General features: G+C 47.8%; 1 protein-coding gene across 1 annotated transcript in view; it reads right to left on the bottom strand.

The window, feature by feature from the left end:
- NFAM1 (NFAT activating protein with ITAM motif 1) overlaps nt 1–11,171 on the bottom strand; it is a 13,886-nt gene extending 2,715 nt beyond the window's left edge. The window contains exons 1-5 of the mRNA XM_010075739.1: nt 11,117–11,171; nt 8,650–8,988; nt 7,479–7,588; nt 4,784–4,882; nt 59–145 (exon numbers count right to left, since the gene is read on the bottom strand). Of these exons, the coding sequence (XP_010074041.1) occupies nt 59–145; nt 4,784–4,882; nt 7,479–7,588; nt 8,650–8,988; nt 11,117–11,171 (690 nt within the window). The remainder of the gene's footprint in view (nt 1–58; nt 146–4,783; nt 4,883–7,478; nt 7,589–8,649; nt 8,989–11,116) is intronic.
- Between the last annotated feature and the right edge of the window lie 2,620 nt (nt 11,172–13,791).

The raw sequence follows: 13,791 nt of genomic DNA, 5'->3' as shown, positions 1-13,791 counted from the left end.
TTTCCCTATGTGCCTACTGTATAAAGGAACTCTCCAAGAACAGTGCCCCAGCCTTTACCTTCCCTGGAGGACTCTTTCCAGGTGACGTGTTCTTTGTGTTGTTCTCGAGGATAGAATAGACATCAACTTGGTGCAAATCCAGGCACTGCACAGGGAAGAGAGAAGAGAGTAGGGGTCAAAAAAATTCTTAGGTTTAAGACAACTAATTGCCTACTGTGTTGTTCCCCATCTCATACCTGACATTTTTTAGGAACCCCTGCCATCTCCAAGATTTTGAAGTTCCTGACCTGAGCTTGGGCAGAAAGAAAATCCTTTTCCCCTGAAATCTTTAGAGTGTGGCTGCATCATCTTCCTTTTTCAGGCTTACAGAGAAGGCCTTTGATGCTACCTACCCTGTGCAAGGCAGAGGAGAACAATGCCAATGCTCCTGCCTCCCTCTGCTCCTAATTGTCCCAGAATGCAGAATAAAAATGCCCTCTGCACATGAAAAGGATGTTGTTCACCATGGGGACCACACATAACTGGCAGTGCTCTGCATTGCCCAGGACTTTTTAGGTGCCTGACACACACAAGCTCTTGCTCATGGTTATTCTGGGCACTCAAGGGTAAGAAGGGAGGTGAGGCTGAAGGTCCTGAAGCAGAAGGGCTTTCAAAACTGGAAAATTCTACATACGGCATTATTTCTCTTTATTGTCTGGGTTTTCCCCCCCCCCCAAGACAGAACTCTCCTTTCTTCTAAGAGTGAGCAAAGAATAATTAAAAAAAAAAAAATCAATACATGCCCAGGCCCTCAAATATATCCATGGCCCCACACAGATACAGAGAGGAACACATACACACATCCTACATGCGTGTGTACCCACTGGTCCCCCAGGTATTCGTGCCACAAGAGATGCGTGTCAGTTTGAGTGATGTTCCAGATCTGCCTGAAGGATCAAACATAACAATCAGGAGGACTTTTCCGTGTGTGTTTCAAGGATGACAGCAGGTTGCCAAGGTGGCTGTTTCTCTGGCAACAGGAAGATGGGAGGAGCTCCGGCCACAAGAGGGGCAGATGGTATTAGTGGAGAGACTGCAAAGGGAACGAGGCGCCCTGCAACACAGCAAGGAGGATGAGCGAAACATAGGGGCTTGATTCTGGGGCTGCCAATCACCTGAACCCTCATCATTTCATCGAGAGTTGCAAATACTCAGCATCTTTTGTGATCATGGCCAGCAGGATGGTGGTTTGAACAGGACAAGATGATAGAGGAGCAGCATTTGGGAGCAGGGCTTGGAACAAACAGGCACTCAGACAGGAGGGGGCTGTAGTGCATGGAGCACCATGAGGGTCTCCCATTGACACTCCTCCTTCAGGAACAGTCGAATTATTTCACCGGTCTGCTTCCCACTCCCAACAACCCACTTGTCTACAGCAGACATTCCCAACTATCCTCATGTGCACATGCGCACACAGAAAATCCCATTTCCCTATCCTCATTTTCCATTCTCTTTGTGATGCTCACAGTGAGGACGTGGTACCATGTGCTGTGCTCCCAGCAGCCTGGCTCTGTGTCCTCTTGGCAGGACAGGCAGCCTCTTTCACTGCTGGAGTCTAAAGCCACTCACAAGCAAGAAGGATCCTTTTGGCATTTAACCTCCAGAAAAGATTCCCTCCCTCTGCAAGCCTTCTTCCCATGGAGGCAGGTTGACAATGCTGGTCCTTTGCTGGCCAGTTGGAAAGCCGGTATCTCCAACCACCATTTACAAATTAATTACTTTTACTTGCTCACTGGCCACCTGCTATTGTCACAGCGGAGGCACACAGGCCTGTCTCTTCCCTGCTGGCAGATGCTTTCCCATCCCCAAGCAGCCTCCTTGTCTCCCTCACACCAGGAAAAGCTCCTGTGCTCTGGAACCCTCCTGCACCACAGGAGTTCTGTTTGCTGCTTCAAAAAGCTTGTTTGAAGTGTAAAGCAGATGAAGCAAGTCCCTCAGATTGTTATTTCCAAGCTGCTCATTAACCAGGCAGCTAAGCTGGAAGATGGAGGAAAATGCAGGTTTGGGTCTGGGCAGTAGGTAGAGCTTCTGGGGCTGCAGTAGGACAAAGAGGTCAAGGAACACTTGGCAGTGTAGTGGGAACAAAGTGGGTGCCCAGCTGCCCCCTTATTACCAGGGCTTTTTGCTACCTGATGCTTTTCACTCCATACACCCACCCCTAGGGACCACAAGGTAAACAGTGGCACCTGGAAGAGCCAGTGGGGAAGGCATTTGCTCTGAGGGATGTTTGGCAGGATGGCTTTGCAGAAGGTGTGCTAGGACCCTTCCCATGCCGGGGTGAGCCCTGCTGCCATGTAGGATAACACAGAGCATTTAAGGAGCTGCACCAGCCAGTTCCAAGCCCTCGCTTTGATCTCCAGTGCTGCCTCCTGCTGCTCCTGCTCCCAGCTCGAGGCCTGCAAGGACGCTGTGGTTCCCTGACCCAACTTTTTTCTGGACTCTGACCTCCTGCTTTCCCCCACAGATGGCACATCTGGCATGTGCTGGCCTCCTGTCCCATCACCTAATCTCTCACCTCCTTCTTTATCTCATCACTTAGAGTTACTTCTCACTCGTCCTTCCCTTTTTCTTGCCTTAGCTTACCCCAATGCTGACCACAGATTTCTGCCCTCCCCATGAATTATGCACTAGGTGTTCAACACCCGATTTAACACCAGCGAGTTTTCACAACTTGTCTAATTTCAAACACAGTTTGCAGGGCTGGATTTACACCATGCAGATTCCCACAAAATTTAGCAGTGGGGCACCAGAGTCATCTTTCAAAGGAAATAAGGTTTGTCAACTTTCCACTCCGCTTACCTGTCCTGAGGGCCCATCCAACACAGGGTCTCCATCTCAGGGTTCTCTCCCCCATTAACTTCCCCATTACACCTCACAGCCCTGCTCTCACCATGTGTGGTGTCTGCGACTGGAGATGCTGCTTCATGCCTGAATGAGTCACCCCGCAGCAGCTCCTCCACGGTACAGTAACCTCCAGTGGGCGGGCTGGTACCCCCCCAGCATGCAGGAGACGGTCGGAGGCTGCTTGCAGCTCTGCCAAAGAGCGCTGAGCTACCTGCCCTGCACACGGGGCTGGCTGAGAGCCCCGCACAGCTGGTGTGTGGCTAATGGGCTTCGGGGGAAGGTCAGCTGGGCCAGGTCCGTAGGGCTCCTGCAAGCACAGGGGCCCAGCCAGCTCCCAGGACTGCCTGTGCCTAAGGCTGGCTCTGCTGGCTTGCTATATTAGCCTTACTGGGGCCTCCTGAACAGAACAACATGATGAAACATGTAATTAAGATGGAGCTAAGGATGCATGACGAGGCCGACTGAGCGAGAAATGGATTTGATTTTTTTTTGTCTCCTTGCAGAAATCATCCACTCCAGCAGGAAACTACCCATTTGGATTTTATAGGCCTGAATTAAAAAGAAATTACTTGATACAAATGAAAAGGTTTATAACCTGCAACCTCGTTTACCCAAAGCATTGCTTTTCACCCAGAATAAACATATCACATACACATATCACATACTGCTTTTTTTTAAACCTCTACTCCAGACATTAAAGGGCCACAAAATGGTGCCTCCACACCTGTGAAGTGAGAATGAGAAGGGGGCAGGCCCATCCTCTTGTTCATATCTGCCCCCTCTCAGGTCTCCTGCCTCCTTGGCAGAGCTTTGCTCCTCTCTATAGTACATTCTCCAAAGCCTCATTTTGTTTAGTTTAAATGATTAATGCAGCAGAGCTTACAGGTTTTCCTTGGAGAGACTTTTCCAGCCCTTATAGACCTCACAGTCAGAAAGGTTTCCTAATATTCAGGCAACATCCTTCTCTGCTCACTTTCATTTTATTCCTCCTTGTTTGTCCTGCAGATCACAGGAAAAAAAACCTTCCCTTCTTAGTGGAGCAGCCCTCCCATGGGAGTAAAAGGAGAAAAAGGAATCCATTTGAAATGGAGCTGGATGGGCTGTAAATGGGATTATGGGTCATGGTTACTTGAGGTAGCTGAGGTCTGGGCCTGGTATTTCAGGAGAGCCACTCCAATCCTATTTACCTGTGATGCTGCAGCTACTGGGCTCAAGGAGTGGGAGCAATCAGCATTCCCCAGTTTGGCGAATGGAAAAGGAGATCTTATGCAATGAAAAGGAAAATGCTCCAAAAAAGAAGCTCCCTTCACTTTCTTCTTGCCCTTTTGCCCCTGGGAGCTAGTCAGCCTGCTCAGGACTGCAGAGGTCTGTGACACCGACACTGGTGAAGGCATCACAGCAGGAGCTCTACACAGGTGGAGTTGTTGAGGGGAGCACTTTTATCTGACCCCTTCCTGAGCCATCATTCTCCTGCTGGGAAGGGCATGTCCTTGAGACACTCTACAGTACAAAGTGGGGCTGGGATCCCCTCTTCCTTTCTGATTTGTGGAGACCCTTCTACCTCTACCACGAGAAACCCTCTCTGGCCCCACACTTGCTGCTCTGTGATGCCACACTACTGGCAGAGGGAAGGGTGCTGCCCAGCAGGGCATGGAGCAAGGCTTCGGGGCTGGGGAGGCCATGAGTGGGACCAGGATGGAGACCCTCAACATGCACAGTCCTGAGAGGAGCTACACGGGGCAGAGCACAGGAGCAAGGTCACCATTACCAGGCTGGTACGCAGGTGTTGTTCACATTTCACATCATGATACTGGTGTTGTCTGTACCATGGCAGGGCAGGGAAAGGAAGGGTTGTACCATGATGCAGACAGAAGGGATGGAGGGCGATTCTGGTACTCACATCATAGACAGGAGGTGGTGTTGGTGGGCTGGCTGAAGGAGGCTGTGTTTCCACCCTCTGTCTCGGGATATTTAGCTGGTTCCTCCTAGGGCACAACACCTGCTGAGGACAAGACACCAAATAACACATTTGGAGAGAACACCGTCTGCCCAGAGATGAAGTGAACACCAATGTCATGTCAAAGCCAGCTGCTCACACACCCCCTGAGTGCTTCCTCAGCAAAGAGGGCTGGCGCTCTCTGCACAATGCGGGCTGGTCCCTTCCTCACCACAGGGTAAAATAGAGGAGTCTGATGACTTACACTGGAGCAGTGGAAAGGAGAACTGGGTTCTGTGTGTGCATAGAAATCATTTCCACCACTGAAACCTATCTGGACAAAGGGTGTGAGTATTTAACAGCACACAACAGTGCTGTCAACAGGGAGTAAAGCAGAGCCCTGTTCAAAGTGTGCAGGGGAATTTCAGAGAGGCAAAGTGAGTTTTGTCAGGATTTGGCCAGGAAGCTTTTGCTAATACACAGAGTCTAGAGACGAGCACCGGACAACAATTAATGATAACATATAGTCAGTGATACACTGATGTGCAAGTCCAGCATGGAGTTGAAGGAAGAAGATATCTTCCCCTAAAACATTTCTTGCATCGGATGAGTTCTCCTTGAACACGCTCCATGCATGCACAGATAAGGGTTAGCCCTGCTCAGCAAGCAAGAGAGGAGGCAGAAAAGGCAGAAGGCTTTGCTAAGTATCTCTGTTCTAATTCAGAAAGAAGTGGGATGATTATATTCACATCACATGAAAACGATGAACTGCTTTCCAGTCCATTAGTAACTAAGGAGGATGCTAAATAGCTTCTCTTAAACATTTTAAAACCAGCAGGTCTGAGCAAGCTGTGGTGAGAAATATGGGCTGTGTTCTGCAGGAGGGCAAATGTAATGACAGCACCATCTCTTCAGGCCCCAAGGAGATCCCATAGGTCTGAGACTTGCTGGCCCACCTCAAAACCTAGAGATGCCAATCAGCAAGTTGGGACAGTTCCTCATCCCCATGGAGACACTGTCTAGGCAAGCAGAGAAGGGGCCTGTCTCCAACCCAGTCACTCTGCCGCTTACACTCCCTCCCCCCCTCCATCAGACTGCTTGCAAGGTAAGTCTCACGAGATTAGCAGGTCTGCCAACTGCTGCCATTCTGTTTTCAACTTCATGATCTCTGACTGTGTGTGCTGAAGCTTGATGCTCCTTGGAGTCATAGGACTGTACCAGCAGCATAGTCTCTGCATAAAAATACACGCAGAGAATCTGCTGTTGTGGTGGCAGAGAGCAGCTTGAAAGAGCTCTGTGGGGCATACTGTACCAAGAAAACAACAGTCCCCAAATTCAATTCTAAAAGACATCAGGTTTTTTTGAGCCAGCCTCCAGATCTCTGGAAGAATGCAGAGGATGCTATTTGAACACCTGAGGGTGGCAGTATTAGGAGCAGTAGGTTTTCCCCAAACAACAGGGATTCCAGTATCACAGCTCCTGAGTTTTTTCCACATGGCCCTTGTCTGATCCAGATCTTTCAACCCTACTTTTGGCTTTTCTTCTCCTGCTCTCTACATCCTTTCTTCCCCACTCCTGGTTTCCTCTTTGCCCTCAGCTACTCACCCCAGCTTACACTTCCTTACCCAGCTAGTCCCACCCAACCTGTGCCACTGGTCTGCTCACCTGAGGAGCCCTGTCAGTGCAGGCTTAACACCCTCCTCAAAGCTCCAGTGCTTCCTCAGCTCCAGATTCCAGTTCCAGTTTCCCTCCCAAGGCTCCTTCTTCCAGCCTCACAGAATCACTGCTGTTGGAAGGTGCCTCTGAAGATAATCTAGTCCAAGCCCCCTCTGCTCAAAGCAGAGTCAACTAAAGCAGGTTGCTCCTCAGGTCCTTGTCTCTCTTTTTTTCCAGTTAGTTGAGACTTCCACGCAGGCTCCTTTGGGATCCTTGTCCTGACCTTCCCCTCTCACTCTGTCTCTTAATGTTTTCTCCGCCAAATACATGCCCAAGGCTCTGGTCCCCATCCCCTCCACACTGCAGATTGTTTTCTTCTATGGTGCCTGAGCCACGGCTCGGGAACACACTTGCACAGTCTCCTTGCAATCAGGTTGTGCCCTTGAACCAGAGTAGTCCCCATCCTGAAAGAGGATTAGGAACAGGGAAATCCTGCCCTCCTCCTGCTGCCAGGGCTGCAACAGGCTTGCTTCGGTGCACAGGACATTACCTGTCTGACAGGCACCGTGGGGAAAGGCAGCCTCACAGGGGCTCCTTTAGACAACTGAGCTGCTAAATTGACAAAAGCCACGACTGAGCATGCACAAACTGCAACTTCCCAAAAACGGATCACAAATTTACATCTTGAAAATTCTCAGGGCCAGCACACTGCTAGTGTGACTTCTTGCCCTGTGTCAGATCCTTGCTCTAAAGCAGAGCATGCTGGAATCAAAATGATTACCAGAATTTCTTTAATGGACAAATCAATTACTGGTTTTGTCTTTCTTGTAATCTTTTTTCTCAGAAAGACTGAATTTAAAAAAAATAAAATAAACCTGAGGCAGACAGACAGCATGGAAAATTTCAGCACGGGGACTTCCAATCCAGCCAAGTTAGAAGCAAATGAAATAAATTCCTAGAATGGGTCGTGTCAGATATTGCTTTTTATTTGGTTATAACTTGCCTTTCTTTTCCACAGAAGCAGAGCTGTTGCAGCGATACTCAATGTAGCAAGAAGAGCAGTAAGAGTAATGAGGATTTCCCACCCGTAAGAGGCCTCTGCGTACCCTGTATCTGTAAGAAAGAAGGCAAAAGATTCACAGTGTGAGTGGAAGTTACAGTCCTGCTGTACTTTTAATCCTGGAAAGAGCCTTGAGAGAGATAAGACACAGAAACAGTGCAGGATACGGTGGCGCAGATGCACACACCCTTCAAAACCTAGTCTGACTGAACAGGGAGCAAGGTGCAGCTAAAGAATCATGCAGAAGAGACAGGATGTAAGAAGCTGCATTTCATGTAGATTAGAGGGAGGTGACATAACTATGAGAGCTGAGAAAGGTGGTAGGTAGAGGCTGGCAAAGGTCTTTAGTGATAGTGGCAGAAAGAGAGAGGGTGGAAAGCACACAGGCCACACAGACTAGCACGGCATCCTCTGACCAGTGTAGCAAAGCTATGTCATCACTGCTCTTTGCATTTACACTTTCTAAGAAGTTTCTCATATCCAGCATTCAGTAGTGCAAATCCAGCCAGTCAGCATGCATGTCCTTATCACTTCTCTATAACATTCCTCTTATCTTAATATGAAGCTCTCCCTTAATTTCCAGTCTGCACATTAATAGAACAACTGACCCCTTGTACCACATGGAAAAGGTGGAGGGATCATGGTGAGCCCTTAACCTGCTCGTGAGCCCTTAATGGTGAGCACCCAGCCCGCACATCTGATAATGGCAAACACCTTAACTACAAAGCCTGTGTTCAGCCATCTCTGTCACACTACTAAAGGCCAAACTGCACTGTCTCCTGAACACTGACACCTAAAAGCAGCCTCTGACCCAGTGTCCAGGCTCCCTGGTTAGACCCTGACTTTAAGCTTGCTGTTCCCCGAAGGCTGTGGCAGGGTAGATAAAAATTACCACATCTTCATGTCCCCACCTGTGCATTGGGAACATTAGCACAGGTCACCTGGGTAAAGCGCATTCAACTCTGATGGCATTCAGTGTTGGTCATGAAGTATTATTCCCACCTGACTTCATAGTGTCTTCGGGTAGAGGAGAAGAAGGGCAACGATCATCTTTTCATAGCCAGATCCAGCTGCTTTTTAACCATCTGCCCATCCTTTCTGGTTGTTCACTTACCTCTAGCAAGGACAAACACTCCGTTTCCCATTTTCTGGATGTCATTCCATTTGACCTCACAGTAGTATGTGCCAGTAGAAGAGCTGTTTTCAAGTGGCGTGATTCTGTGGTTGTAAGATATGGTAGCAGTCTTATTCTCTTTTCCAGAAGGGATGGCTATGTTTTCTGACGTACTATAGATGGATGTTTTCTGTCCCAGTGAATTAATCCAGTAATAAGAGATTGAAAATATGGTGTATTTCGGCATGTAAGGGAAGATGACTTTACAGGGGATGGATATTCCTTCCTTGAGCAGTGCAACTTGGATTGGAGGTTTCTGCTGTACGTCAACATTTCCCCCTGTAAGGGTAATAATTGTTAGCAGTCACCTAACATCACTTTAAGTCAAGAGAGGACTACTGCCCCAAAGACAGGATCTCATGGTGAAAATAACCGTATGTCAGGAAAATAACTGTATGCACGCTCATAGCACACAGTGTTTGCCCTTGTCAGAATTTGAGTGATTCAGAGCACGTGCCCTATGTGATCTGCCACATCTCTTAGGTAATTGCTGTGTGATTTGCGATAGCCTGTTGCATTCACAGGCTTCCCCTTTTCCCTTGTGAGCTCCTCCATACAATGCCAGCATGCAGAAAGACAGGAAATGAGGCAGGAAGTGAACTGATTTTGCAGTGGTGCGAGACTGTATTTACAGCAGATGAACAGAAAGCGATTTTCCAAGACAAACACTAGCTGGACATCTCCTGAAACTCCTGTGTTATAAGCATTTGCTTGGGTGTCTGCACGTGCCCATGTGATGACTCTGCGCCAGCGAAGGTGCTGTACGCCAGCAGGTGTTATCAGCGGGACTGTGTGTTTCCCAAGCACGAGGAAGGAAGTTGCACATTCTGCATAGGGGCCAGCACCAGGACCATGAGAAGTAAGACACAGCTTAATCACTCCAAACTTTTGCTGCTGTAAATGGGCAGCAAAGCACAAGACTCAATGCTAGATTACGGTAACTATCTGCAGAAGACTGCAGATCTTAAGTATCTATACATGACAGTATCTTAGGCAGAGAAATGGGAGATCATGCCCTTCGTGTGCTTCCTCCTTACACAGACAGGGCTGCTGAAAGCGATCTGTCACTGCAGTTCAGTAGACAATGATGTCAGGACTTACAAGAGAGGATGAGTGAGCGCAAATGGGGAACCACACCATAGTTCACTCCCTGTTTTGTTTAATAAAAATTTAAAAAATCCATGAGTGAGCCACAAGCTAGTAGGAGCCTGGGGTACAGGACCTCTTTGGCTTCCCAGCCAAATCTGAGTCTAAAGTCAGGCAGTCTCTGGACTATTTGTTTGGCAGCTGACATAATACCACATATGAAGTAACTTAAGACAAGGCCTGTGCAAAACATTTTTGTCTTTAAAAAAGGGAACAGGAAACTTACATGCAAGTCTTCTTACAAAATGAAGGATCCTTTCAGAGACATGAAAACAGAAGGGGGAAAAAAGGTAGAGAGAGAAAGCAGGGGATGGGCAGGCTTTTCCATTCATGCTTCTGATGGGATTCCCTGGGGTTCTGCATCTATGAACAGGCTCATAACAAGGCATTAAAGCTGTCCCAGAGCACAGCCACGCTTGCTTTCCTGTTGTCGTGCACCAACGCTGCGTCACAACAGCAGCATCACCTCTGCACAGTGAGATTCAGCATCGGAAAAGGCAACTCAGATTTAGTGCTGCTGAATGCTGAGCACTGAGGAAGCATTTTGGGGGGCAATAATGGAGGGAGGGCACAGCCACTGTCCAGAAAGGACTGCTGGGAAATAACATCCATTAAGGAAAATCCACTACAGATGACATAGCCAGGGACAATAGCCTGAGAGTAAGGAAGAGCTTGGGTTACATCACTAGAAAAAGGTTGTTAGCTGTAAAAGCAACCGAGATACAGTACAGTCCTAAGGGACGTGCTCATTCATTGTGAGTGCACAGTCCTGTGTACACTAGATACAATATTATGGAAAGATGGTAACAGAAAATCCTGCAGACACTGTGAGAGTGATAACCTGAGCGGTCTCTTCTGGGCCTTATTTTCTAAATCATTCATCATTCATCATCCTTCTCCTCATGTCTACACGGCAGAACACACATGAATATAGTTTCTATACAAGGCATGGCTAAGGGCTGCTGTAACAAAACAGAGAAGAGATCCATCTTTTTACAGAATCCCAGGACCATTAGCTTGAGAAGAACATGCCAGGAAAAAGCCAAACCATTTTATTTAGGTTATCTAACCTTTCTCCCTTGTTCCCCCTTTCTTGAGGATTCTCTCTCACAGCTTTGAAATGCTTAAAAAGACAGAAATAGCAGCAGCGTGCAAATTCCTAGAGGGGATCTCTAGAAATTAGCAAAAGATAGCAGCTGGAAAAGCTCTAATATGAACAAACGTGAGAGTAAACAAAAGGAATTAAAAAACTCTTTTTTACCTCCACACTGAAGCAACCAAAGGAACAGGAAAAGGACTTTTAGATGAGAGCCCATGATGAGGGCCAAAGCTGTAAGAAAGCAACCAGATATGAAGATCCAAAAGGCATAAGAGATGGGTATTTCCACGCCTGGGCAGCTGGTTGATCCCCGCCTGTTTGCGAAGGGACTGGCGGGATGGACGCAGCCTGCTTTTGGCAAGCTGTTCCTGGCAGACACAGACTCTTCTGCTTTTTGGTCAGACTCCTCCCCGCACCAGGGTTCATTTCTGTGTACTGTTACAATGGTGTTACACCTGCCAGTGGGTGTCCAAAGATTAAACTGTAAGCTCTTTAATGCATAGAGTGTTGTCTTCTGATGACTGTAAAATATCCCATGCATTTAAAGCAAACTTTGTCACCTTCCACAGTGACTGAAGCCCCATGTTGGAATATGGAAAAAAATGTGCTTTGACTGATGCAGATTGAGGCCATTTGAGGTGAATGTGCTTAAATTCAGTGAAGGATTCAACTGACTCCGGAGTGTGGACAAGCTTAAAAGCACCACAGTGGCATTTTTAACATAATTTTGCAAGGATTTGCTTACACAGTTGTTTTGGAACAGCTATTCCGGATTATCTCAAAGCATGGACCATCCAGGCTTTTGAATAAGGGCACCTTACTTTAAATTATCTTAACTGAGTGCTTTGTTCACATAGGGAAGCTACTGAACCGTGCCACAGGGTGTGGGTTCACGACAGAGTAGCACCGCTGAACTCCTTCTTTATGTGAACACTCAAGTGTGGGATCACCTGTTTTGCCTTCAACGTGGAAAACAAATACCTGCACCAGCAGTTAGTACAGAGGAAAAGCTCCACTGTCCTCCCGACTGCACAAAACTTCCCTCCACAGCCAACTCCTCCACTAGGTCACTTCGGAGGAAGGCACTCGTATTCCAGAAGTGAGAACAACCAGACAGCAAATTCATCTCTAACAGCTGGGATGTTTCAGATCCACACGATGCTGGCTCTGAATCAGCTTCACAATGCAGGCAAGCTTAGGGAAATCTAAGCACAGCCCTTTGAAGAAGAAAACCCTTTTTTTTGTGGGAGGATTCTGCTGCCTATACTCATGAAGAGTCTTTGATTTTGATGAAAGCTTGTTTTTAGCTGAGACATCTGCAATGCAACAGCTGAGCAGCGTCTGACTCAAAAAAACCCTGATGTCTGAGAGGTCTTCACTTCTCTCTAGGAAGCTTCCTCCTTTCACACTTCTTGTGAGACATTTATACTGTCCACAAGAAAGCACGGTGCTGCAATTTCAAGGCTACCCACTCACACGGGCTGCTGTGCTGTGGAAACTGGTGGGGGATGACTGTGCAGGGAAAGACTTCAGAAGGCAGATGAACCTGTAAAGTAACTATGTATCATCAAAATCACTCTCTATTGGCTGTTTTACCCCTCCAGAGTTTGTAGGACTGAGGTTTGCTCCAAAGCAACATTTGGTTTACAGCATTTTTTCCTCCTGTTCAGCCTGGAACAGATCCTCAGGAGGAAGGGGTCTTGACACAGGGGGGCGGCACGCAGCTGCAGCCGCTGCAGTCCCCTGAGCCCAGGGACAGCCCCGGTACCTTGCTGAGAGCCCTGACAGATGGGGAGAGGACCAAGTGGCTTTGTGTGGCTCTGCAAGGCTGGTGCAGCAGCTGCACTCCTCCAGGGAAGGTTTAGCTCAGATTAGCCAAAACCAACTCCTCTCTCCCCAAGACATGCCAACGTGAGCTGCACGGGGCTGGTCTCAGCTGGAAATCACTCCTCACAGGTCTTAACACTGAGCAGCGAGGACAATCAAGAGCGGTAACAAGACACTTGGGTCCCACTTGGTATTTCAGATATGTAAGGCACAGAGCAGCCAGCTGGGGCTCTGGGGGGCTGTGGGGTCACAACAGTGCTCGGCAGCATTTCTCAGGCCTGAACAGTATCTCAAGGTAGTTGGGGCAGAGAGGGAGAAGGGGGCAGGGGCTTACTACCCTCCTGTGGAAGAACGCTGCTGAACAGGGAGGGCTTCCTCGGCTCTTATATCACACTCATCCCCACGGTAGCACACAGCTTTGCAATTTCCAGCATTGATGTATTTCTAGAGGACAGAACATGCTGCTCCTGTCAGTGATGTGTTTTAACTGTTATCAGCATTTATCTGCTTCAGGAATCCAGAGTGATAAGTGGATTAAGTGCGGTAGGTTTGTAGGGCTGCTAGGTCAACATCGTCCTTCTGTCCTTTCCCTTCTCTTCCTATAAACAACCTTGTTGCCACTCTAAATGCCAAGTCCTAGAAATATCGCTGTCTGAAATTTAGAAAAAAAATATAGAGATCTAGCATTTCAAAAGAGATCACACGTAAGACTCAGTTGTGGGATTAAAGGCACAGCCAGGCCAGAAATACATTCACTGCTGGAATTTGCTATGGTAGAGCTCACTGAAAAGAAATGGCTTTGAAACGACTACCCAGCAGCTATTAACTGCGAGATGGGACAACATTCTGTTCCTTAGAGCCTAAAGGGAGCCTGAATCTTTGAATGATAAATTCTAATTCAATTTTGTCTGGGGATTCTGGACTGGGTTTTAACCCTGGAGATACAAATGGGAGGAAGATGAGGGAAAGCTGGGGAGTTGTGTGTTTCTATTACCAGCCTGTAGTGGGGC

This window comes from Pterocles gutturalis, unplaced genomic scaffold (assembly GCF_000699245.1).
Source record: "Pterocles gutturalis isolate BGI_N339 unplaced genomic scaffold, ASM69924v1 scaffold48192, whole genome shotgun sequence".
Classification (NCBI taxonomy): domain Eukaryota; kingdom Metazoa; phylum Chordata; class Aves; order Pterocliformes; family Pteroclidae; genus Pterocles; species Pterocles gutturalis.
This window is presented reverse-complemented; position numbering and strand designations above follow the sequence as displayed.